This window comes from Kryptolebias marmoratus, linkage group LG13 (assembly GCF_001649575.2).
Source record: "Kryptolebias marmoratus isolate JLee-2015 linkage group LG13, ASM164957v2, whole genome shotgun sequence".
Classification (NCBI taxonomy): Eukaryota; Metazoa; Chordata; class Actinopteri; order Cyprinodontiformes; family Rivulidae; genus Kryptolebias; species Kryptolebias marmoratus.
Window position 1 is genome coordinate 10,071,591 of NC_051442.1, and position 22,972 is coordinate 10,094,562.

The 22,972-nt window shown below is 36.5% G+C and overlaps 5 protein-coding genes across 5 annotated transcripts; all 5 read right to left on the minus strand.

Annotated features, from left to right (window-relative positions):
* Positions 1-600: 600 nt before the first annotated feature.
* On the minus strand, positions 601-1,554 carry LOC108236939 (olfactory receptor 6C4-like). Its single transcript, XM_017418018.2, has one exon. It carries the CDS (start codon positions 1,552-1,554, stop codon positions 604-606), a length of 951 nt encoding a protein of 316 aa, XP_017273507.1. The 3' UTR covers positions 601-603.
* Positions 1,555-2,936: 1,382 nt separating this feature from the next.
* Positions 2,937-4,507, minus strand: LOC108236945 (olfactory receptor 5B12-like). Its single transcript, XM_017418025.3, has one exon. It carries the CDS (start codon positions 4,434-4,436, stop codon positions 3,471-3,473), a length of 966 nt encoding a protein of 321 aa, XP_017273514.1. The 5' UTR covers positions 4,437-4,507; the 3' UTR covers positions 2,937-3,470.
* Positions 4,508-8,049: 3,542 nt separating this feature from the next.
* Positions 8,050-9,137, minus strand: LOC108236938 (olfactory receptor 1-like). Its single transcript, XM_017418017.3, has one exon. It carries the CDS (start codon positions 9,087-9,089, stop codon positions 8,121-8,123), a length of 969 nt encoding a protein of 322 aa, XP_017273506.1. The 5' UTR covers positions 9,090-9,137; the 3' UTR covers positions 8,050-8,120.
* A 2,254-nt stretch (positions 9,138-11,391) lies between these two features.
* On the minus strand, positions 11,392-12,363 carry LOC108236937 (olfactory receptor 11A1-like). The gene has a single exon (XM_037979186.1). The coding sequence runs from the start codon at positions 12,361-12,363 to the stop codon at positions 11,392-11,394; it is 972 nt and encodes a 323-aa protein (XP_037835114.1).
* Positions 12,364-13,969: 1,606 nt separating this feature from the next.
* Positions 13,970-15,196, minus strand: LOC108236936 (olfactory receptor 1537-like). The gene has a single exon (XM_017418014.3). The coding sequence runs from the start codon at positions 15,156-15,158 to the stop codon at positions 14,190-14,192; it is 969 nt and encodes a 322-aa protein (XP_017273503.1). The 5' UTR covers positions 15,159-15,196; the 3' UTR covers positions 13,970-14,189.
* Between the last annotated feature and the right edge of the window lie 7,776 nt (positions 15,197-22,972).

The following is a 22,972-nucleotide window of genomic DNA, read 5'->3' on the forward strand; positions in this document are numbered from 1 at the left end:
AAGATATTACTTATACATAACTTACACTTATTAAACTCAGAGAACAAAACTGCATACCTTCTCTCACGGAATCCGAGCGGAAAGAGAGCGACGGAGAGCGTGGGAAAACCATTTCATGAACCGTAATGGTATGACCCGTTAATGTTTCTTCTTAAATCCTGAACTAACACTTAAAACAACAATATATGAACTCAATATGTTTAACAATACCTATAAGAATTTACATTTTCATTCACAACACACCAGATTTAAACAAAAATAATAATTTTTAAACAGGAAGTTACCCGCTGTTTTACAATGGATTTGTCGTCCTTTCAAAACAAAAGCTGACAGTGCTCAGATGAGTTCCCACCGAGATAGCTTATCACATGCCAATCTAGTGTAACAACATCACACTGCTACATATGTGTGAATAATATACACAATAAAGGTCAAGTGAATTGAATTTTTTTTCTTTCAGTGTGCACATATAGAGTTTAAGAAAAGTTTTAGAGTGATTTTAAAGTCACTCTAAAAGCATTCAGCAGATACAGCTTAAACGAAAAAAAAATAATAATAATAATCTTGCATTTTGGTTAGATCAGAGTTTATTTTACCATATTATTAGATTTCCATCTTTTTCAATATTTTCTTCATTGAAATTTTAATTTCTTGTGTTTGTAAAACATAAATAATTGGGTTCAACATGGGAGGAATGACTGAGGCTAGAGACAGGCTTATGATTCTGGCATTTTGATGCATTTTTACACCAAGGCTAAATATGATTATAGTTGGAATAAAGTAAATTCCCACTACTGACAGATGAGCTGTGCATGTTTTAAAAGCTTTCGCTCTCTCTTGAACTGAAGCTACTTTAGATAAAGTATAACCAATACAAAGATAACTGAACAAGATGATTGCTAAAGGAAACCAAAGTATAAGAATTGGCAACAATATAGCAGTGACTAAACTTGGAAAATTGTCATTACATGCAAGTCTGAAAATCGGACCATGATCACAGAAATAGCTGTCAATAACCACAGACTTACAGAAGGAGAGTCTTGTAAGAAGACCAACTGCAATTAAAAAAGCAATTATAACAAACAGCCAGAAAAATGCAATCAAAGACAACATCGATCTGTTGGTAACTTTTGTTTGATAGTGCAGAGGAAACATGATGGCCATCAGTCGATCATAGGAGAGAGCAACCAGATTAAGAGCCTGCATTGCAAGGCAAATATAGCAGAAAAACAGGAATGTCATGCAGTCATTGTAGGAGATGTAATAGTGATTGAATAAAAAAGTATCAAGCACTTTCGGCACCAGAGCCGAGCTCTCTAACAGGTCCACAAGAGCCAGGTTGAAAACAGCAACATACTTTGGAGTTCTTAGGTTATGATCCAGATATATTACAGCCATAACAGCCGTGTTTCCAATCACTGAAACAATGTAGACAAAAAATAGAAAGACATAGTAATATTTCATATAAGGCAAGCCGATGAATCCACTTAAGATAAAATATGCAGGATGAATAAAGCTGATATTTCTTCCAAGAGCAGAGTTGAACAGGTCCATTGTAAAAGGAACCTCTGAGATCTGTCAGCTCAGACAGCAGAGCTGCAGACACTGCTAGATCTTCTGCTGTCAAATGGTCTCTCTGTTGTTCTCCCTCAGTTTGATGAGGTGTGACAAGCTTTAAGTGTTTTTCATTTAAGCCCTTCTGTATTTTATGTAAGCTTCAGAAACAAAAGTATTCAATTAAAGAAACTACTGGGTGCAATTTTCGCTCTCAGTGTTTAAACCCTTTCATTACAGTTTTTTTTATAATTATGTAGAGCAACATTTTTTAACCTCTATCAGACTCTAAATTACTACAAAATTTTAGTTTCCTTTTAACCATTATAAATACTTTATAATTTCTTTCAGCACAGTTTTTGGATATTTTGTTTGTTTTATATAAGGTGACTTGCCTTAGGAAAGCATAGGAAGCACTTTGTATCTTACTCTTCCATCAACTGACCATTCCTGGACAGCATATTATATATTAGCCATTATGACAGCATATACTGTATATATTAGCTACCACCAACCACCGTACATGCCAGAGTTTTTGACTACACTCATCTTATCATGAGACAGGACAGTTGTAGAAGTTTGGGTAAAGCGTTGAAAATTTGTTGGATTGCTCCCTTTGCACTGAATGAAACTGCCTACAATGTTGTTGTACTTTTTGTGTAATGCCAAAAAAGATTATGATTCTGAAAATATCATTATGTACCATCTCATGCAACATTGGAAGATGTTATGTTCAGGTTTTGTGTTGTGGATGACCCTCAGCTGCTACCACATCATATTTTAGCTTAATATCTGTAAAACTGTCTAAATTATGGCTATTTTGTGTTGGCAAATGTTCAGAACTGTGGTGGTTGCTTTGTGCATTGGATTGCGCTAGGAGTTCTCGCCTTCTCACCTACAACTGCACAATATTGACAAAACTATCTGAATTACAGATATTTTTGTGTTTTCAATGGTGAGATGGCTGTGGCGTCCATCTTGAATTGGGTTGGCTCCAAAACTTAATCATATGTAGATGTACATCAAATAATTATTTCATAAAAGTTTCATTAAAATCCGTCCAGTAGTTCATTAGATGATTTGCTAATAGACACATGGCAAAAAAACATATTGTTCATCTTTTACCTTTTGTTTGTTTTGTAATTCTCTGGTTTAATATATATATATTGTTATATGTGTAGATGTTGAGGATTTGGAATTGTTTAGGTTTTCTATTTGCTGCTTTAATCTCTTTTACGTGGTTCCTACAGCTCATAAAATATATTTTTGATGCAGCATTCTGACTCAGCCTTTTTTGCCAATGGAAATCAGTTTATTGACATTTATAATTTTGTATACACACATAAACATGAAACTGACAACTACATCACATCTGGATAGAGTTAATTTTAAGAAATTAAGAATTTGAGTTAAAGGCCCAACTCCAACACCAGAAACATAATATATATTTTGCATATACGTAACATAATATTAGCTATAAGAAATCAGGTTAAATCATTCAAGTATTATTTAAATCTCATACCCAGGAAATAATAAAATTACTTTGATATTTCACAATAAACTGGATTTACAGTAACTGACAAAGAACAGGTTGAATCAACATGATTGTTTTAAGTAGTTGAAAAAATTAACATTATGTCATTTGGCTTTATTCTGGTTGTGTGTAAACTATGTACACAATAAAACCAAGTAAATTCAAATGTTTTTTAGAGAACATTTGATAGTTTTGACCAAAATAATCTTGATTTTATTAATTATCTCTAATGTAGACATGGCCTTAATCTCCTGTATTGTCATGTCCTGGATAACTCAGAATCTACATCAGGACCCAAACTTACAAATTTATAGGAAAGCATTGAGCAGATACAACTTGAAAAGAAAAAAAAGGAAAACACACCTGCAATTTAGATCAAATCTTATTTTACCATAATATTAGATTTCCTTCTTTCTATTGCTTTCTTCATTGAATTTTTAATCTCCTGTGTCTGTAAAACATAAATAATTGGGTTCAACATGGGTGGAACGACTGAGGCCAGAGACAGGCTTATGATTCTGGCATTTTGATGTATTTTTGGACCTATACTAAAGATGACTATTGTTGGTAAGAAATAGATACTCACTACTGACAGATGAGCTGTGCATGTTTTAAAAGCTTTCAGTCTCTCTTGAACTGAAGCTACTTTAGATAAAGTATAACCAATACAAAGATAACTGGACAAGATGATTGCTAAAGGAAACCAAAGTATAAGAACTGGCAAAAAAAAACTAATGACTATACTTGGAAAATGATCATTACATGCAAGACTGTATATCAGACCATGATCACAGAAAAAGCTGTTAATAACCACAGACTTACAGAAGGAGAGTCTTGTAAGAAGACCCACTGCATTTAAAACAGCAATTATAACAAACAGCCAGAAAAATGCAATCAAAGACAACATTTTTCTGTTGGTAACTTTTGTTTGATAGTGCAGAGGAAACATGATGGCCATCAGTCGATCATAGGAGAGAGCAACCAGATTAAGAGCCTGCATTGAAAGAAAAGTGAAACAGAAAAACAGGAATGTCATACAGTCGTTGTAGGAGATGTAATAGTGATTGAATAAAAAAATATCAAGCACTTTCGGCACCAGAGCCGAGCTCTCTAACAGGTCCACAAGAGCCAGGTTGAAAACAGCAACATACTTTGGAGTTCTTAGGTTATGATCCAGATATATTACAGCCATAACAGCCGTGTTTCCAAGCACTGAAACAATGTAAACAAAAAACAGAAAGACATAGTAATATTTCATATAAGGCAAGCCGATGAATCCACTTAATATAAAATATGCAGGACGAATAAAGCTGATATTTCTTCCAAGAGCAGAGTTGAACAGGTCCATTGTAAAATGAATCTCTGAGATCTGTCAGCTCAGACAGCAGAGCTGCAGACTCTGCTTGATCTTCTGTTGTCGACTTGTCTTTTTGTCGTGCTCTCTCAGTTTGATCAGGTGTGTCGAGCTTTAAGTGTTTTTCATTTAACCTCTCCTGTGTATTATGTAAGCATCAGAGAGAAAAAAGAAATCTGCAATTAAGTGTGTTACGGTCATTTTTATATTTGATAATGTTGACTGTCTGTGGCGACCTTCTAGAATCAGTTGTAGATGTGCATCAAATAACTACTGAAAATTTCATCATACATTCTGGTAACAGACAAATGAGGTTGACTTTATCAGTTAATGGTGATGTTTTAAATCAAGATCTTGCACATTGAGTAGCATTTGGAGTGTGTGTTGTGAATGAGTCTCAGTTACAACCACATTAAGTATAATATAGATAAATATTTGTATTTGAATAATTGACTAAATTAGAATAAATGTTATAGAATAAATGTATTGCTACGTAGATGTGAGATTTAAACATAGTGGTAATTTTTCATTTTTTAAAATATCTGTAGTATAGATGGGGCCTTAAACTCTTAGCTTGCCATGCCTTAGGTGATTCAGAATCTTCATCTTAAACAAATGACCTTTTGTTGTTGTTTTTTATATTCTTGAGAAAAAATACTTTTTCTTGCTCAAAGCTTAATTATCAGTAACCAAATTAAAGAACATCAAATTGATTACTTTTCTAGATTAGTTTGTAAAAGTTGAGAGAGCTGGCATTATTCTGCAACGTCAGGAAGAAGGCGCATGAGAAGCTCAAGAAATACCAAGGGCTGAAAGAGGAAAAAGAGTTGGGGAGAGTCAAGCCCTTAGTGGTACCAGTGGTCATCGAAGCACTCGGTGCTGTGACCTGTAAGAGTGGCTCCGACAGATCCCAGGAACAACCCACAGAGATCTCTGTCCAGAAGACTTCAGTCTTAGAAACAGCCCTGGTGCTGCTAACCTCCATGCAACTTCGGGTTGCGTAATGAGTGAGAGACACAGAAATGACGCCTTGCTGGCTTGATGTCAAAGGTCTGCATCAGATGTTGGGGAACCAGGACATTCTGATGGGAAATGGGCGACTGGTACAAGACATTCATGAATGAGAGCAGACAACTTAACACAATTAGAAGTTACTGTACTAGCATGCCTAGAGAAAGGGGCTATATGACAAGGATGTAGAAACTATGCAAACTTTGACACCCAACATCCAGCTTGACTCAGAAACAACTGCAGACCCAGTGCTCTAACGTTCGAAAAGGTAATCTGTTATCACACCTTGAGACTGATGAAGTAAAACAAATATGCTATGGAAAGGGAAAGCCACAACAACAGGTCAGGGGAATATATCATCATCCTTCTCATCCAAATATGGGTACCAAGCTCCACTGACAAGCCCTGAGGAACTGAATACAAGGTAAGCTTACCTTAAAATGAGGATTGTGACCAAGCTAGACACCTAAAACCTGCACCCCTTGCCAAGGCTATGAGACATCGTAATCTCTGAATGTATGTTAGAAGATGTGAATGCAGAACTGCTATGTATTCCTACTGGCACCATCACAAAGAGCAGTAAGCAGATATAAAATGGTCCTAGAAGTGCTTAGCTATAAGATCAAGCCTGTCACTAATAAAGAACACTGCCCCCCATGGAGGAGGAGGCTGGAAGCTAGGATCAAGGCAAATCAGAGAGAAATCACCCAGCTCTCAGAGTAACAGAAAGATGCATCGAAGGCAAAAATAGTGCAACTTGACCATACCTCAGGCTCTAGAGACTGCCAAACAATGCCCCAAAACTCTGGCTACCCATATGAGGAGGTACACTCAACAATCAAGAGCCAAAAGAATAAATGGGTTAATTTTACACCACACCATCCAAAAGTGTACTCTCAGTAGCAGGGAATTAACAAGAGAGTAAATCAACTTAGAGCTGAGACTGAGCAATAGTGGAGAAGCATATGGGAGAAGGAGGGCATCATACAATGATAAGGCCCCATGGCTACAGGATTTAAGATCTGAACACAGCAATCTCCTAAAACAACAGTCAGCCAATATGCATCACAGTGGCAGACATCTAAGGCCACCAGGGCTTGACATGATTCAGATCTACTGGCTAATTAAAGTGACTGATTTCCATGAATGCTTAGCAGCACAAATGAACCAGCTGCTAATAGAAGGGACCCACCCAGAGTGGTTGACCCAAGGCCAGACAGCACTGATCATGAAAGACCCCCAGAAAGGGGCAATCCTGTCCAATGTTTGACCAATCACCTGCCTTTGTACAACATGGAAGATCCTGTCAGACATCATAGCGGATTAGATGTACAGGCACATGGGCTAATACCTGAGTGAGGCACAAAAGGGAATTGACACCAACATCAGGGGAGCCAATCACCAGCTACTTGTCAACAGAAATCATAGCTTTTTTTGTTACACATTACCTTTGAGGAACATAAGCTATAAGAAATCAGGTCAAATTGTTGAAGTGTTATTGAAATCTCATACCCAGGACATGATAAATTTACTTTAATGTTTCACAAAACCTGACAAAGAACAGGTTGAATCAATGTGATTGTTTTAAGCAGTCAAAAAGAGAATCATTATGTCATTAGCCTTTATTCTGATCATGTGTGACCAATGTACACAATAAAATTAGTTCAATTCAAGTGCCGTTTTTTCAGGATACACACAAAAGTTAAAAAAAAAACATCCAATTTACAAATCATTTTTTAAAAAACTGTTTGCATTTGGATGGCAGGTGCAAACAAAGCAGAAAATCTTGCTTTTACAAACCATCTGTAGTGTAGACAGAGCCTTAGACTTCTGTATCACCATGTGCTGCATTACTCGAATTAACAGATTTAAAGGAAAATTTTCAGCAGATACAGCTTAAAAATTAAGTAAAAAATAAATAAACTTGCACTTTGATAAGATCAGATCTTATTTCACCATAAAACTACATTTCTTTCTATTAAAATATTTTTTTCATTTAGATTTTGATTTTTTTGTGTGTTTTCTAAAAACCTTTCTTCTATTTTTAATGCATAATGATGGGTTTTCCCTTTGGATGCTTTAATAATCAAAAATAAAACTCTAAAATCACTTCCTACACTCGGAGAAACCTCCCCAAGGTCATTGGGTCATTTATAAATAGAAAATAGTCATTGTGACAATCCCAAAATTTACTGAAAATTTCATCAAAATCTGTTCATTAGTTTTATGGTAATCCTGCAAAGAGACAAAGAAAACCAACACTATCACAAACATAACCTCCTCTGTGAAGGTAATAAACAGGAAGCCAGTAAAGGCTTCGTTAAAAGAGGAGCTGCAGCCCTATTAATGCTAAAATATCCATTTATCATATATCAGAATCATCTTTGCTGAATTCTGGTTTTCCTAAATTTAAAGAGTTAACAGAAATATTTCTGGGCTCAGATGAAGATGAATTTGTTGTGTCTTTCATAAATTGACACATTTAAAAGTTACATTACTTAAAAAAATACTATTGTAGCATCACATTCATTTTTCATTCATATATTAAAACCCTTTGCACAAACGGTAACAACAAATTGTTTATATCTGCTAATTTTGTGATCATTTCCTAAACAGCCATATGACTCACAGCAAATCATACTGCAGTAACAAATTTTACTTTTAAAATTATTTAAACATAATTTTTGATTTATCCTTAATTTTTAATATCTTTTTCAATGATAATTTGATTTCTTGTGTCTGCAAAACATAAATGATTGGATTCAACATGGGTGGAACAACTGCGGTCAAAGACAGGTTTACGATTCTGGCATTCGGATGTATGTCTGCACCCAAAGTATATGTAATTAATATTGGGACAAAATAAATTGCCACTAATGAAAGGTGAGCTGTACATGTTTTGAAGGCCTTTAATCTTTCTTGAGCTGTGGCTACTTTAGATAAAGCATAACCAATACAAAGATAACAAGACAAGATGATTACTAAAGGAAGCCAAAGAATAAGAAAAAAAGACATATAAGCAATGACTAAACTGGGAAAAGTATCATTGCACGCAAGTCTGAATATCGGACCATGATCACAGAAATAGCTGTTAATAACCACAGACTTACAGAAGGAATATCTTGTCAGGAGACCCACTGCAATTAAAGTAATGATTATAGCAAAGAGCCAGAAGAAGGAAATCAAGGAAAACATCGATCTGTTGGTAACTTTTGTTTGATAGTGCAGAGGAAACATGATGGCCATCAGTCGATCATAGGAGAGAGCAACCAGATTAAGAGCCTGCATTGAAAGGCAAGTATTACAGAAAAAAAGAAACATCATACACTCATTGTAAGGAACATTGTAGTGATTGAACAAAAAGATGTCAAGCACTTTTGGCACCAGTGCAGTGCTACCTAACAGGTCCACAAATGCCAGGTTGAAAACAGCAACATACTTTGGAGTTTTTAGGTTATGATCCAGATAAATTACAGCCATAACAGCCGTGTTTCCAAGCACTGAAACAACGTAGACAAAAAACAGAAAGACATAATAATACTTGACATGAGGTACACCAGAAAATCCACTTATTGTGAAATATGCAGGACGAACAAAGGTGATATTTTTTCCAAGTGCAGAGCTGAAAAGGTCCATTGTGAAATTATTGTGAAGCCTCTTGATGTGTCCAAGCACTGATGATGCAACAGCAGCAGTACATGTCTCTGCAAAGCTACAGCAACACCTGTGAAGCTCAGACAACCTTAAACTGCTTTTCATACCTGATCCCATGAGTCAATATGTTTTTTTTTATTTACTTATTGTGATCATAGGCACGCTCAAACCCATTCTACTCCACTGAATTTCTCATAAAATAACTTCTTTTTTATTCTGAGATATAAAACTCAAAGCAGGACACTGTTATGATCATATGTATTCACAAAAACAGACAACATTTCAATAAAGTACTATTTTGACTATTTTCCTCATCAGTTTTTACTATTTCTTCTTTATTGACTCACAAATGTAAGTAGCTATTTCATAGTAGTAAGTGGATAAGAAAGAAATTTTTAAATATTTCATGAACAAATTATTAGCAACTGTTTCTGCTCAACAAGTCACCAAATTTTCCTCCATCATGGTTCAGATGTTGCCAGATTTTACAGTTTTCAGAAAACTTAGGCTACGTTCATACTGCAGGCAAAAGTGGCCCAAATAAAAAAAATGTTCCTTTTATGCAACAAATATTAGTCTGAGTGTGACAAATCTGATTTTTTTTTTCAAATCCAACCCAGGTCACTTTTATATGTGGTATACTGGATACATAGCCAATGTTTTTCAATGGGACTGCAGTCTGAACGGTCTTGTCGATTTTCATCTGACTTTTACATGAAGTAGAATTATGCAGATCCAGTTGCTTCATGTATTTTTTTTTTTTTTTTTTACTTTTTAGATTTGCCATGTCCTGGATGATTGTGAATCTACACCAACATATAATACTGATGTTTGTGTCGGAGCATATTGATACTAGCGTGATGGGATCGATACTTGAGTTTGTTTCTACTTTCAGTACGTTGCTCCCGTTCTAGACGTTCAATTCTGTACCAGAGTAGGGAAGTGGCGAGATCAAACACTGGACAAGACAAGCACGGCATTTGATAGTTTTATTGGCTCTGTCTGCACAACAGATTAAGAACTGACACACAAACTAACGTGTGTAGCATCTATATTTACTCCCAGAAACACACAGAGGGCTGTTTGTGACAACATGTCTTCTTCAGTGCGTTCAGGTCACTTTAGGCCCATAAACTGTTCACACTGGAGTCTGTTGACGGTCATATTTAAATTATATTGTGAACAACCAGGCAAAAAAGTCTGATTTCAGCAAATAATTGGAATTAAACATTACCCCTTTCATACATGAATTATGGTAACTTCAGCCAGGATGTTTTCCCAAAGTGTTTTTATTTTTCTTAGGGCATTAAAAAAAGGGTGGGAAAGAAAATTTTTGTAAAAAGATTTATTTTTATTTTCTCAAATCCATCTTAGTTTTGATAAAATTGTGTTGCACTTGCAGATGGCCAGTATATTGCATGATGCACTAGTGTCCACTTTAGTAGTCCATGTGCAGTTATAACATGAAAACCCATAAATATACAAGAAAATGGCTTTTAAATAGCTGTCCACTGCAGTGATCACTATGCGTAAAAGGATTACACATTTCTTTTTTTAACATAAAGGTTGATGGTAAAAACATAATCATTAAAAAGAAAGTAAGACCTATTTAGCTTAGACTGAAATAGTTATCAAAAATTGCAGAAAAAAAAGCATTTCTGAAAAAAAAATCACAGTTTTTTTCTTTAAAACAGTTGATTTAGTAACTGGATTTGAATTGGGCTCATAAGATTATATAAATACAGTATTTTGTGTTTTTTGTAAGAAACCAAATTATTCTGAATGATACCCATTCTTTAAAATGTAATATTTTATTTTTAAAAAGTATATACTTATTTTACTTGTTTTTTTTTTTTTTCATATTTAGAATTTAGACAAGAAAAAACAAGAGAACAGAGATAAACCTAAACACCGTATGTGTGAATGATGTTTCAGATGAAAATTAAATATTTAATGTGTCCCTGTGATGGACGGGAGACCTGTCCAGAGTGTCCCCCGCCTCTCACAGTGACTGCTGGAGACAGGCACCAGCTGCCTGCGACCCAGAAAGGAGAAGCAGGTAAAGGAAATAGTCGGATGGATGGATGATGAAAACCCTACAAACAAACACTGTCAGTGCTGTCAAACACATTAACTTCAGGATTTGTTTTTTGGGTTTTTTTCAGTCTGAAGGTCTTTACATTTTGTGCTCCATTAACTGTGATTGATGCACTCTGTTATGTCTCAGCTTATCTTTTCGTACACATTTAAGCCTCTCATAAGCCCATCGTTGTGCTGAGCAAGTTTAATTTTTTCCTGCAATTTTGGACTGAGCTTTGACTTTAATCAGTTTTTGCAAAGATTGTTTTATTTCCTGTGTCTGAAAAACATAAACAATTGGGTTCAACAGTGGAGGGATGATGGTGGTCAAAGACAAGTTAATGATCCTGGCAATTGGGTTCATTTTGCCTCCAATACCAAACACAAGAGTGACAGGAAGAAAATAAATTGTCACTAAAGAAAGGTGACTCGTGCAGGTTTTTAAAGCCTTTGCTTTTTCCTGCCGAGTGGAAATTTTTGACAGAGCATATGTAATACAGCAGTACGTTGCCAAGATAAATACCAGGGGAATCCAAAGCAAGACAACTGGTAACAAAGCACCAAGAACACGACTGGGTGAAATATCGTTGCAGCCGAGCCGCAATACAGGGCCGTGGTCACAGAAATAGCTGTTAATAATCACAGACTTACAGAATGAGAGCCTTGTGATAAGCCCAACTGCAATGAGTGTAAAAGAGATGGCAATAAACCACAAAACACCAATCAAACCCAGCATGACCTTTTGAGTTACCTTCACTTGGTAGTGCAGTGGATACATGATAGCCATCAGTCTATCATAGGACAGTGCCACCAGATTAAGACATTGCATTGAGAGTAGAGAGAAGCAGAAAAACATGAATGTCAAGCACTCATTGTAAGAAATATAGCGATGGTTAAACAGAAAGATATCAGTAATCTTTGGCACCAAAGCAGTGGTGCTTAAAATATCTGTAAGTGCCAGATTGAACACTGCAACATATTTGGGACCTCTTAACATATGATCCAGAATGATGACAGTCATTACAAGTGTGTTTCCCACCACTGAAAAGATGTAAACAAAGATGAGAAAAATAAAATAATAATTAATGTGTGGGATACCAATAAAACCACTTATAAAAAAATATGCCGGTCGAACAAAGGTGATGTTTTCCTCAAGAGCTGGGTTGAAAAATTCCATCTGTCTACTTATGATGTTGATTGGCTCTTGTGTCTTCTGCAGTGAGATCTGTTCAGGAAAGAACAGCTGTATTGAAAGCTTTGCTTACATATAGAAAGTTTTTGTTCCCTGGAGTACATTGTAATGCAGCTTGTGGCCCAGCTCCTAGTTACAGAGAGGGAAATAAGGCTGTTTTCTCTTAGCTGCATGTGTTTGTGTTACATCAGACACATCACCCCTGACAGATCACTTTACCAGGAGGGGCTGTGTGTTACTTTACATCTAATCTTTCACAGAAAAATACTAGAATATAATGTATTTATTACATACACTTACAGTATGCTGTAACAAAATAGTAATGCTTGTAGCTTTTTACTTGGACAAAAGTTGAACAATAGCAGAACATAACTCGTGTGACAGTGACCACTGTAGCACACTGAGGAGGTTACTGAAGCATTGTTTATCAGGAAAAATGAAAGTAGAAGAAGCAAGAAGTAACAAGAGTACCAGTTTGAAAACATGTTGGCTTTTTTTTTTGGTCTGCAATGATGCTGTCAGGATTTTGAGGCCCACATTTCACAAACTGAACCCCCCAAACTTTACAATGATGTCACACAGTCTTCAAGGAGTTTCCCATCCTGGAAAGCTAGAGGCAGCGGGTGCCGGTCAGACAGCAGGAGGCGGCCGGTGCCGATCGGACAGCAGGAGGTGGTGGCTTTTCTGTTGAAGGTTTGTATTTCAGGAGGTCCTCTTCAACACGTTAACCCCGCAGTCAGTCACCATTCTTTGGGTTGTAATTTTCACGCAGGAGCTAAACTAACCATCAAACTTACTTTCAGTACATTCATCATAACATCATAAACAAAGAGCCAAAATGAGTGCAAGAGGTAACCAAAAAATTTAAGTCTTAAGACAGTTTTTTAATGGAAAACCCATTTAATACAATTCATCTTGACCAAACTTTTGAAAACTTTTAAAAATGAGGAAAAATTAAGTCTAATCTCATTTTGTTTTAAGTTGAGACATAAAACAGCAGAGTAGGAGCCAGCCTAACTTGCAGGATCAGTTGATTCTATAATTTAGGGACTACGACTGCAAATGCTCTTTGTGGCAGAAAAACAAACAGAAGGAAATATTCAGTAGGCCTGGAGGGCACCCAGAGCTGCAGGTGGCTGGAGAGATAAAAATGAGTTTTCACACCAGATGCTTTAAAAGTCAAAAATATAATTGTAAAATCAATCCTTACACAAGAAGCAGTTGGAGAAACCTCCCCAAGGACATGGCGTCATAAATAAACAGTCATATCAGTATGGTGATCCAGGTCATCATCAAAACTTATTCAATTGTTTCTTGTGACATTACAAAATTTCATCAAAATCTGTTCATTAGTTTTTAAGTAATCCTGCAAAGAGATAAAAAAAAACAACACTATCATAAAGATAACTTCCTTTGTTGAGGTAATAAACAGGAAGCCAGTAAAGGCTTCATGTTAAAAGAGGAGCTGCAGCACTATTAAAGCTAAAATATCCATATGTCATGTATCAGAATCGTCTTGGCTGCATTCTGGTTTTTCTAAATTTAAAGAAAGGACAGAAACATTTCTGGGCTCGGGTGAAATTAAATTTGTTGTCTCTTTTATAAATTGACATTTTTTTTAATTACAATAAAAAAAAATTGGTAACATCACATTCATTTTTCATTCATACATTAAAACCCTTTGTACAAACTGTAACAACAAGTTGTTTATATCTGCTAACTTTGTGATCATTTCCTAAACAGCCATATGACTCACAGCAAATCATACTGCAGTAACAAATTTTACTTTTAAAACATAACCTAGACAAGGCTTATTTAAACATAATTTTTGATAAATTTTTCATTTTTAATACCTTTTTCAATGATAATTTGATTTCTTGTGTCTGCAAAACATAAATGATTGGATTCAACATGGGTGGAACAACTGCAGTCAAAGACAGGTTTATGATTCTGGCATTCGGATGTATGTCTGCACCCAAAGTATATGTAATTAATATTGGGACAAAATAAATTGCCACTAATGAAAGGTGAGCTGTACATGTTTTGAAGGCCTTTAATCTTTCTTGAGCTGTGGCTACTTTAGATAAAGCATAACCAATACAAAGATAACAAGACAAGATGATTACTAAAGGAAGCCAAAGAATAAGAAAAAAAGACATATAAGCAATGACTAAACTGGGAAAAGTATCATTGCACGCAAGTCTGAATATCGGACCATGATCACAGAAATAGCTGTTAATAACCACAGACTTACAGAAGGAATATCTTGTCAGGAGACCCACTGCAATTAAAGTAATGATTATAGCAAAGAGCCAGAAGAAGGAAATCAAGGAAAACATCGATCTGTTGGTAACTTTTGTTTGATAGTGCAGAGGAAACATGATGGCCATCAGTCGATCATAGGAGAGAGCAACCAGATTAAGAGCCTGCATTGAAAGGCAAGTATTACAGAAAAAAAGAAACATCATACACTCATTGTAAGGAACATTGTAGTGATTGAACAAAAAGATGTCAAGCACTTTTGGCACCAGTGCAGTGCTACCTAACAGGTCCACAAATGCCAGGTTGAAAACAGCAACATACTTTGGAGTTTTTAGGTTATGATCCAGATAAATTACAGCCATAACAGCCGTGTTTCCAAGCACTGAAACAACGTAGACAAAAAACAGAAAGACATAATAATACTTGACATGAGGTACACCAGAAAATCCACTTATTGTGAAATATGCAGGACGAACAAAGGTGATATTTTTTCCAAGTGCAGAGCTGAAAAGGTCCATTGTGAAATTATTGTGAAGCCTCTTGATGTGTCCAAGCACTGATGATGCAACAGCAGCAGTACATGTCTCTGCAAAGCTACAGCAACACCTGTGAAGCTCAGACAACCTTAAACTGCTTTTCATACCTAATCCCATGAGTCAAAACTTTGTTTGTCATGAGGTGTGACATCATGTGAACTTTACAGTATGTGGACAGGAGGGATAAAACAAACAGTTCTGTAGGCAACAAATCTTTGCATTTATCCAGATAAGTGGTGTAATCATTGCACTGATATCATTCCACTTGACCCCTGACAGATCACTTTACCAGGAGGGGCTGTGTGTTACCTTATGTCTAATCTTTAACAGAAGAAACTAAAATAACATCTATTCATTGCATACAAGTATACTATAACAAGATGGTAATATTTGTAGCTTTTCACTTGTCACTGGCAAGAACTACTGACAACAAATTGAGAACAGCATTCCTGAGTAAGTTTCCAAAATGGCCGTGAGGGTTCTCAGTTTCCTCCTGTAAGTTACAGGCTTGCTCTCATGTCACAGAAATGTTGACCACGTTGACTGGTTGTGCAGGAGTGGCAACCTTCTATATGTTTTTTGTATCCGTTTCTAGCTCCACTGCACTCCCTTTATGTATGTCAAAGTGAAATCAAAGCTTGCCAGCAAAAAAAGTGGCAGCGAGTTGCAGCAGCGAGTTGTAGCAGCGAGTTGCAGCAGCTTACGGTTTCCTCAGTTTAGTGTTTTTTAGGTATATATGTCTGTTATTCTTTTTTTTCCTTGTCTTTTGTCAAACCCCAATTGTGGAACTAAGGGTTCCAGTTTTGTAATGTTTGCGCTACTTTTTTGGTACTTCTTGGACCTTTTCAGTCTGACTTCAGAGGCCCTTATTAACCGTGGTGCTATTGTTTACGTGCTGGACCAGCTGTTTGCGCTTAGCCACATTGGAAAACCAGAGATTTCACCAGAGATCAGGAAAAAAAGGAGAGGTTGTAGAGCTGGTCTCAAGCACCGGGAGAGATGACAAAGATGTAAGTCGTATAAACTGGCTGTTATTATGGGAAATGTTTTTGCACTCTCCAACAAAAAGGACAGACTATCAACGCTAAATCAGGCTGCAGCGGGAGTACAGGGAAGCAGCTTAATGTGTTTGACAGAGACATGGCTGAACCAGGACACACAGGACTCTGCTGTCTCCTTGGGTGGATTAACCCTAATATCTGTAGACTGGAAAATGTCAGAGAGCGGCAAGAAAAATGGCGGGGGACTGTGTGTCAGCCTTGCTCACATTACTGTTAGAGAGCGTCTCTGTAGGTAGGACATTGAGCTTCTTGCAGTCGGTGTTCAGCCTTATTACATTCCTCAGGAGTTCTCACACATTATTGTACTTATAGTGTACATTCCCCCATCAACTGATGCTGTTGCCACCTGTGAGCACATTCACAGCATTTTATCCACATTGCAGACAAGACACACACAGGCACTCTTTCCCATCTCCAGGGACTCCAACCATGCCTCTCTCTCTGCCACTATCCCTAACTTCTCACAGTATGTAAACTGCCACACATGAGACAAAAGTACTCTGGACCTTTGTATGGTAATGTCAAGAATGCATACACCTCCACCCTCTTGAGCACTTTAAACACAACCTCCTTTGGCCAAAATACACACCAGTGTTGCAAAGACAATCTCCTCGGAAAAAGGCTGTGAAGATCTGGACTGAGGCATGTGAGCAACTAAAAGACTATTTCACCTCACTGTGCAGCTGACATGGGGAGTACATTGGCAATCTGATCCACGGCATCCCAGATTAAATCAATTTCTGTGTGTAAAACACTGTGCCATCCAAGAAAATCCAGAGTTTTCCTAACAACAAGCCCTGGCTGACCCATGGACTGAAGGCTCTGCTGATCAAGAAGAAGAGGGCCTTCATCAAGGAAGAGCTATGGAGCATATAATGGGAGCTGAGGTACAACATAAGGAAGAGTCAAAAAAGCTACAGAGAGAAACTGGAGTGACATCTGAAAAAGAACTACTTCCGAGAGATGTCAGGAGAGGTCTGAAACTCATCTTAGGTCTTGGCAAAAGTGTGGATGGACAAGCCATCTCAGGTCTGGGCAAACGAGTTCAACTTGTTTTTCAATAGATTTGACTCTGCTCCCACCTCAGCCCCCATCCACCAGGGCCCCACTTCTTCACACCTTTCCTGGCCAGTTGTTTCATCTCAGCTTACTTCACACTTTCTCCTCTGCTTTTCTTTTTTTATATATGGACAATGGTCAAATCAGTCGTATCACATTGTGGAAACAGTCCGAACAAAATGTGTGCAAAAATCTAACAAGGTTGAGTCAGGTCCTCTGGACGATTACTTCTTAGATGATACATTTCGTCTTTTATCCAAAAACAACTGAAGACTGAAGAAGATTTCTGAGCATGCATCAGGACATGTGTGCAAAAGGGTTTTTCAAGCATTTCCACCAGTCATGTTATCTTAGTTAACTTTTCTGTGGCCTTCGGGTCAAATGACCTTATCTTCTTGTGTTCAGTTATGAGGGCTTCAGGGGGGGTTAAATAAACAGCTGAAATTTCATATTTTTGTAATGTTTTTCCTAAGGTTGATACGCGTCATCATTTGTCACAAACAGTTTTTTTTTTTTGTGAGCTCTTTGTGGATTCTTTCACTCACAAGGTGACGGGGATGGTGCATGGGCAAAGTGATGGTGCATGACTTTAGAAAACCACGGGGTCTCAGACTTGAGCTTTTCAGATGAAAACAGAGCAAAAACATCAAGTGAGACCACGCAAGGAGCTATTCAAACAGCTTATAAAATTCTTTGTCGCTGAGAAAACAAACCAGTGTTTGATTTTTATCTTTCTCTTTGTTGCTGTCATTTTACCTGAAGGCAGTGCCTCTCCAGCTGAGGGCTCTGGAGTTACACCTGACGGTAACCAAGATTTGGGCTCTTTGAATTCCAACATATCCCCTAAATTAGCAAATAAAGGGTCTGTCCTGGGTATTTTATTGTTTTTCCTCAACACAAATATTGTCACTATTTTCCTAAAATGGGATTTTATCAAATGTGTGAAACGTCATGATGCATAAATCAAATAAAGAATAGATCAAAATAGTTGGTGAAAATAATAATTATAATATTAATCATAATAAAGCCTGCATGTTGTCTGGAGTAATTCATAGTACATGAAAAACTGTAACAAAATATAGTTTCCTTCTACATGTATAAAATTTTTATGTTTTTCATGTCATTTTGCTCCTTTGCAATATAAAAAGTTAGCATAAAAGTTAGTTACAAAGTTAGAACAAACATACAAGCACTTGTTTATTCTCACAAAGTTAGTCGACATCTGAAGTGTTTAGTCCCTCGCTGACAGCTGGAAAATTTCTGTCTAATGAGGCTGTTAATGAGCTGTTTGTTGTCTGCTTGTGCAGAGTGATGACACAATCTGAGAAGTGAGGTAAACATCTTGTCCCTGTCTGCGCGGGACAGCCAAGGGAGAAAAACAGTTTGTTAGGCAAGTTACAAGACAACAACAACTATTGCATTGTCTTCTGAAGTTGGAAACTTTTTATGCCCTGAATCATTTCTACATGTGTGCAAATAAAATAAAGAACTATTCGTTTTCTTTTGATAGTTTTGTTGTCTTTGGTCTCGGGCATCATGTCAAAATTTAAAACTTTGTTGGACAAATTTGTCTGTCATGGATGACAGTACATATACATATAAAATAGTAAACAGCCTTAATTTTGGATTAGATGTAAATTAAGTTTAAAGAAAATTCTTTGTCAAGCTTGATGTGTTTGACTTTTCAAAATCTTTAAAACTTTTTTTTTAAAAAGGATATCTTATCTTATCTTATCTTATCTTATCTTATCTTATCTTATCTTATCTTATCTTATCTTATCTTATCTTATCTTATCTTATCTTATCTTATCTTATAAACGATGATAGAAAACTAACAGAAAACGATTCTCTGTGTAAGGTTGGCTAAAGGCCGTTAAGTTACAGGTTAAACTCAAACTCTCGAAGAAGCACATCTTAAATTTCTGTCACTTGTACAAATAATTTTTATTAAATCCATCTGGTTCAGTGTGCTGTGCCCTAAAACAATATGAAAACAAACCTCAAGTGGCTATTAGAGCTCCCGGGTCTCTAAAGTCAAACTGGTACACCACAGATTGCCCACAGGGATTTACTATTAAGATATTGTTACCAAATAAGTGAAATTAGCTCCCTGGGAGCATTATGGGTGTTTAGATTGTCCCACTGTGAGAGCTCATCACTGAATATAAATAATAAAGAAAAAAAAATCAATATAGGGTTGTGGGATTAATTGTTATGAGCCTTTTTATGATTCCCAAGAAAACTACAACAGTGTAGGGATTGTCTAATCAATTTTATGTTCAGGCCAGTTTAAAAGGTAAAGCAAAGAATTGCAAGTGCAAGAAACGTACCAACCTTGTGCTTTAAGCTGGATTAACTGGACAATTAACTGAAATATATGGTGACTGTTGGCTTGCAATCAAACAAATATTTAGCTTTCATTCCCATTGCTCGTGTGCTGTAAACTTTAACACTAAATGTTAGTGTCACAGTATCAGCTCAGTGTTATTTCCAGGGCTGTGCAGGAAGTTATCACTGCCGTTCTGCAGGAAGAGGATCTTGGGTTCAACTCTCAGCTGGGGCCTTTGTGTGTGGAGTTTGCATGGTTTGCCTGGACGTGCGTGGGTTTTTTTCTGAGCACTCCAGTTTCCTCCCACAGACCAAAAACATGCAGGTTAGGTTGATCGGTGGCTCTAAGTTGACCTTAGATTTGAGCACGTGTGAATGATTGTTTGTGGTTCTGTATAGAGTCTCTCTCTGTGTCACTGCATGAAAAACTGCTAAATCAAAACTGCAAAACAGTATAAAATGCCTCATAAGAAGCAGCAATGAAATAATGAAAGGCCTAAAAGTCCTTGAATGAATGCATATCATCTGTTGCCTTTCATGCCAGAGTTTTAAACTGAGATCATTCGGTGATGAGAGGGAACAAGTCATATCCACTGTGGTCAAACCTTCTAAATGACATTTTGTGCAATTTTTAATGGTGGGATCTGTAAGTGCTCAGAGTGTGGGCTGGGAAAGCCTCTCAGCTACGACCACACCAAGTTTCAGCAAAAACATCTGTAAAGTTGACTGAGTTATAACCAGTTTAGCACTGGCTAATGTCGATTAGCTGTGGTGGCCATGTTGAAGTCGATTGACTCCAAAAGTTTATCAGATGTAGATGTTTACCCAATGATTACTTCCTGAAAGTTTCATTAAAATCTATCCAGTGATTCATGAAATATTTTGCTAACAGACGGGCAGAGATGACTGTAATGGTTAACGGCGAACATTAAAAACAAATAACGCAAAGCAGTTAGTGCTCAGGGTGTGTGTGTTATGTAGAAGTTCATCCAGTGATTACTTTTGAGAGTTTCATCAGAATCTGTCTATTGGGTCATGAGATATTTTGCTAACACACATAGACATGGGGAAAAGCAGCATTGCAGAGGGAGGAAATAAATCCAGGTGTCATTCTTGTTGTGTAGCTGCTTGTTCTAGTTAAAACTTTAGCGATGATGCGTTTAGGTGCTGCTGAACTCTTATTATCAGTAGAAGTAATACGACTCATGTCAGTCTTACAGCTGCATTAAGATCCGCAATAATCCAAGTATCAGCCGAACTTAGACTAATTGTAAAAGTTTAAATAATGCGGGGTGTGTGGAAACCATTTTCATGTTGGCAAACTAAATTGCATGAAAAGTTTTACATGCAAAGACAATCTTCGTGGATTTCAGAGTTAACTTAGTTATCCTTTCCTCCATAACAAACACTTATGTGGGCTGACCCTTGATAATTCCACCATGATGCCTCTGTACCTTCTAATCTGGCCTCGGGAGAGCCCCAGTGTTTTTTCTCCTCCTCCTCCCACAAGACATTTGTTTTTTTGTTTTGCTTTTCCTCAGAAGACCAGAGTCTTACTTGAACCTGTTATGATCGACTGACTAATTGATCCTGAGAGGCTTCTGCGCGAACACGTCCCCGACCTCGTCTCCTTCCTGTAAAGACAAACAAAAAGTAACTTGTGTTTTGTTTTGTTTTTTTCTCAGATATTGTTACTATTGTTTCAAAACTTTTGTTTCAGTAAGCCATCCAGAAAAGGGGCCCTTTCTTACACCTGGGATTATCATATCTCTGGTTTTTGAGCTGAATGTTTTCTCTTTTTTATCAACTTTGTTGAGGTCTAAACATTAGATACAGAACATCTTTTATTTAGGAAGAAAGAAAGGTTAAATATCAGCTCATGTTAATAAATGGATCCAATAGGTTTTTTTTAAGGCCTTTCTCCTCAAAGTAAGGCCTCCATTACGTCTAATAGTATTATGAACAAATAGCATGCAGCTTTTACACATATCTCTTTGTACGGTGTTTTTAGAGTTTGGAATGACAGAAAACTAGTTTTTTTTCTTTTCTTAATTTTTTTTCCACCTACAGTCCATGGCATTTGATTGACATGGTCAGTGTGACATTAATATAATGGATTTCTTTGGTATTATGTCTCTTTGTTTTCATTTATTAATTTTGTCACGTATATGTGTGAAATAAATTTAAGGCTTGTCGGGTTTTATCTACCATGTTCAGCATATTTAATTAAAATTTATTTGCCGTAAATGTCACCTAATCATCATCTCAGTTCTTTTGAGAATTGCTGTACAAGTGGCCAGTGTTTGTTTCTTGAACACACACTGTTTGAGTTTTACATTTTATGATAACAATCTGGATATTTTAGCTTTCTTTTCACATTTTACAGATCAATCAGCTGCTCACTTTTAAGGGTTTCCACTCAACTCTTACACAGGTACTAAACAATTTGTCTTCTATTGATAAGTGAATCAATTCACAAGACATTCTGCTAAAAAAAAATAATAATAATCTGAACGTTTTTTTAAATATAATTTAGCTTTTTACATTTAAATAAACTTTTGTTAACCATATGTAAATTTCCCTAAAGTATTTCCAAAAAATAGAAGATAAGTATTTTTAAATACCTTTTTTTTATTTTCACTAAAGATTTGTACTTCAAATAGGTCTTTAACAGATAGCGTTTAATTTAGGTCTAAATAGCTCTGAAGGATGAAGCTTCTTAAAGACAGAATAAAATCCAACTTCAGAGGACACATGATGCATGATCAGTTCCAAAGTATTTTAGTACAAGATTTCTTGTTTGTATCATGACTTTTGCAATGACTCAAGTTTAAAGCATCTGTATTTATTATAAGTTTTTGGATGTTTAATTAAAGGCATTTGGTTCAAAGCGGTCACAGTAAACTATGGATCACATTTTTCAGTGTGTTACATGTTAACCACCAGGGGGCAACGATGTTACTCCTCTGCAGTGCATGCAGTAAATGTAGACTCCTGAACTGGAAACACGGTTCCACACGGTTGAAAACAAATCAGCAGGCACCAGTTAGCAGTTCTGAAGCTGATCTGGAGCCTCGGGCTGGACAAGGTGGAGAGGGTGGAGCCCTCAAGTCCAGTTTATGGTGAATCACAGGCTAGACTGATAATTCCTTCCTGAAAAATTAATCTGAGAAACATGAAGACACTTTAGGCCTTTCTGGTTATATTCAGTGTAACTGTTGTTTTATTCTGTGTATCTTAGAAAAAAGAAAGACCTATAAGACATAAAAGAGGAAATCATTTTTTGTTAATTTATTTATGGCTTTGTCTATTGATGTATCTTAAAAAATAATGAAAACACAAAAGTTA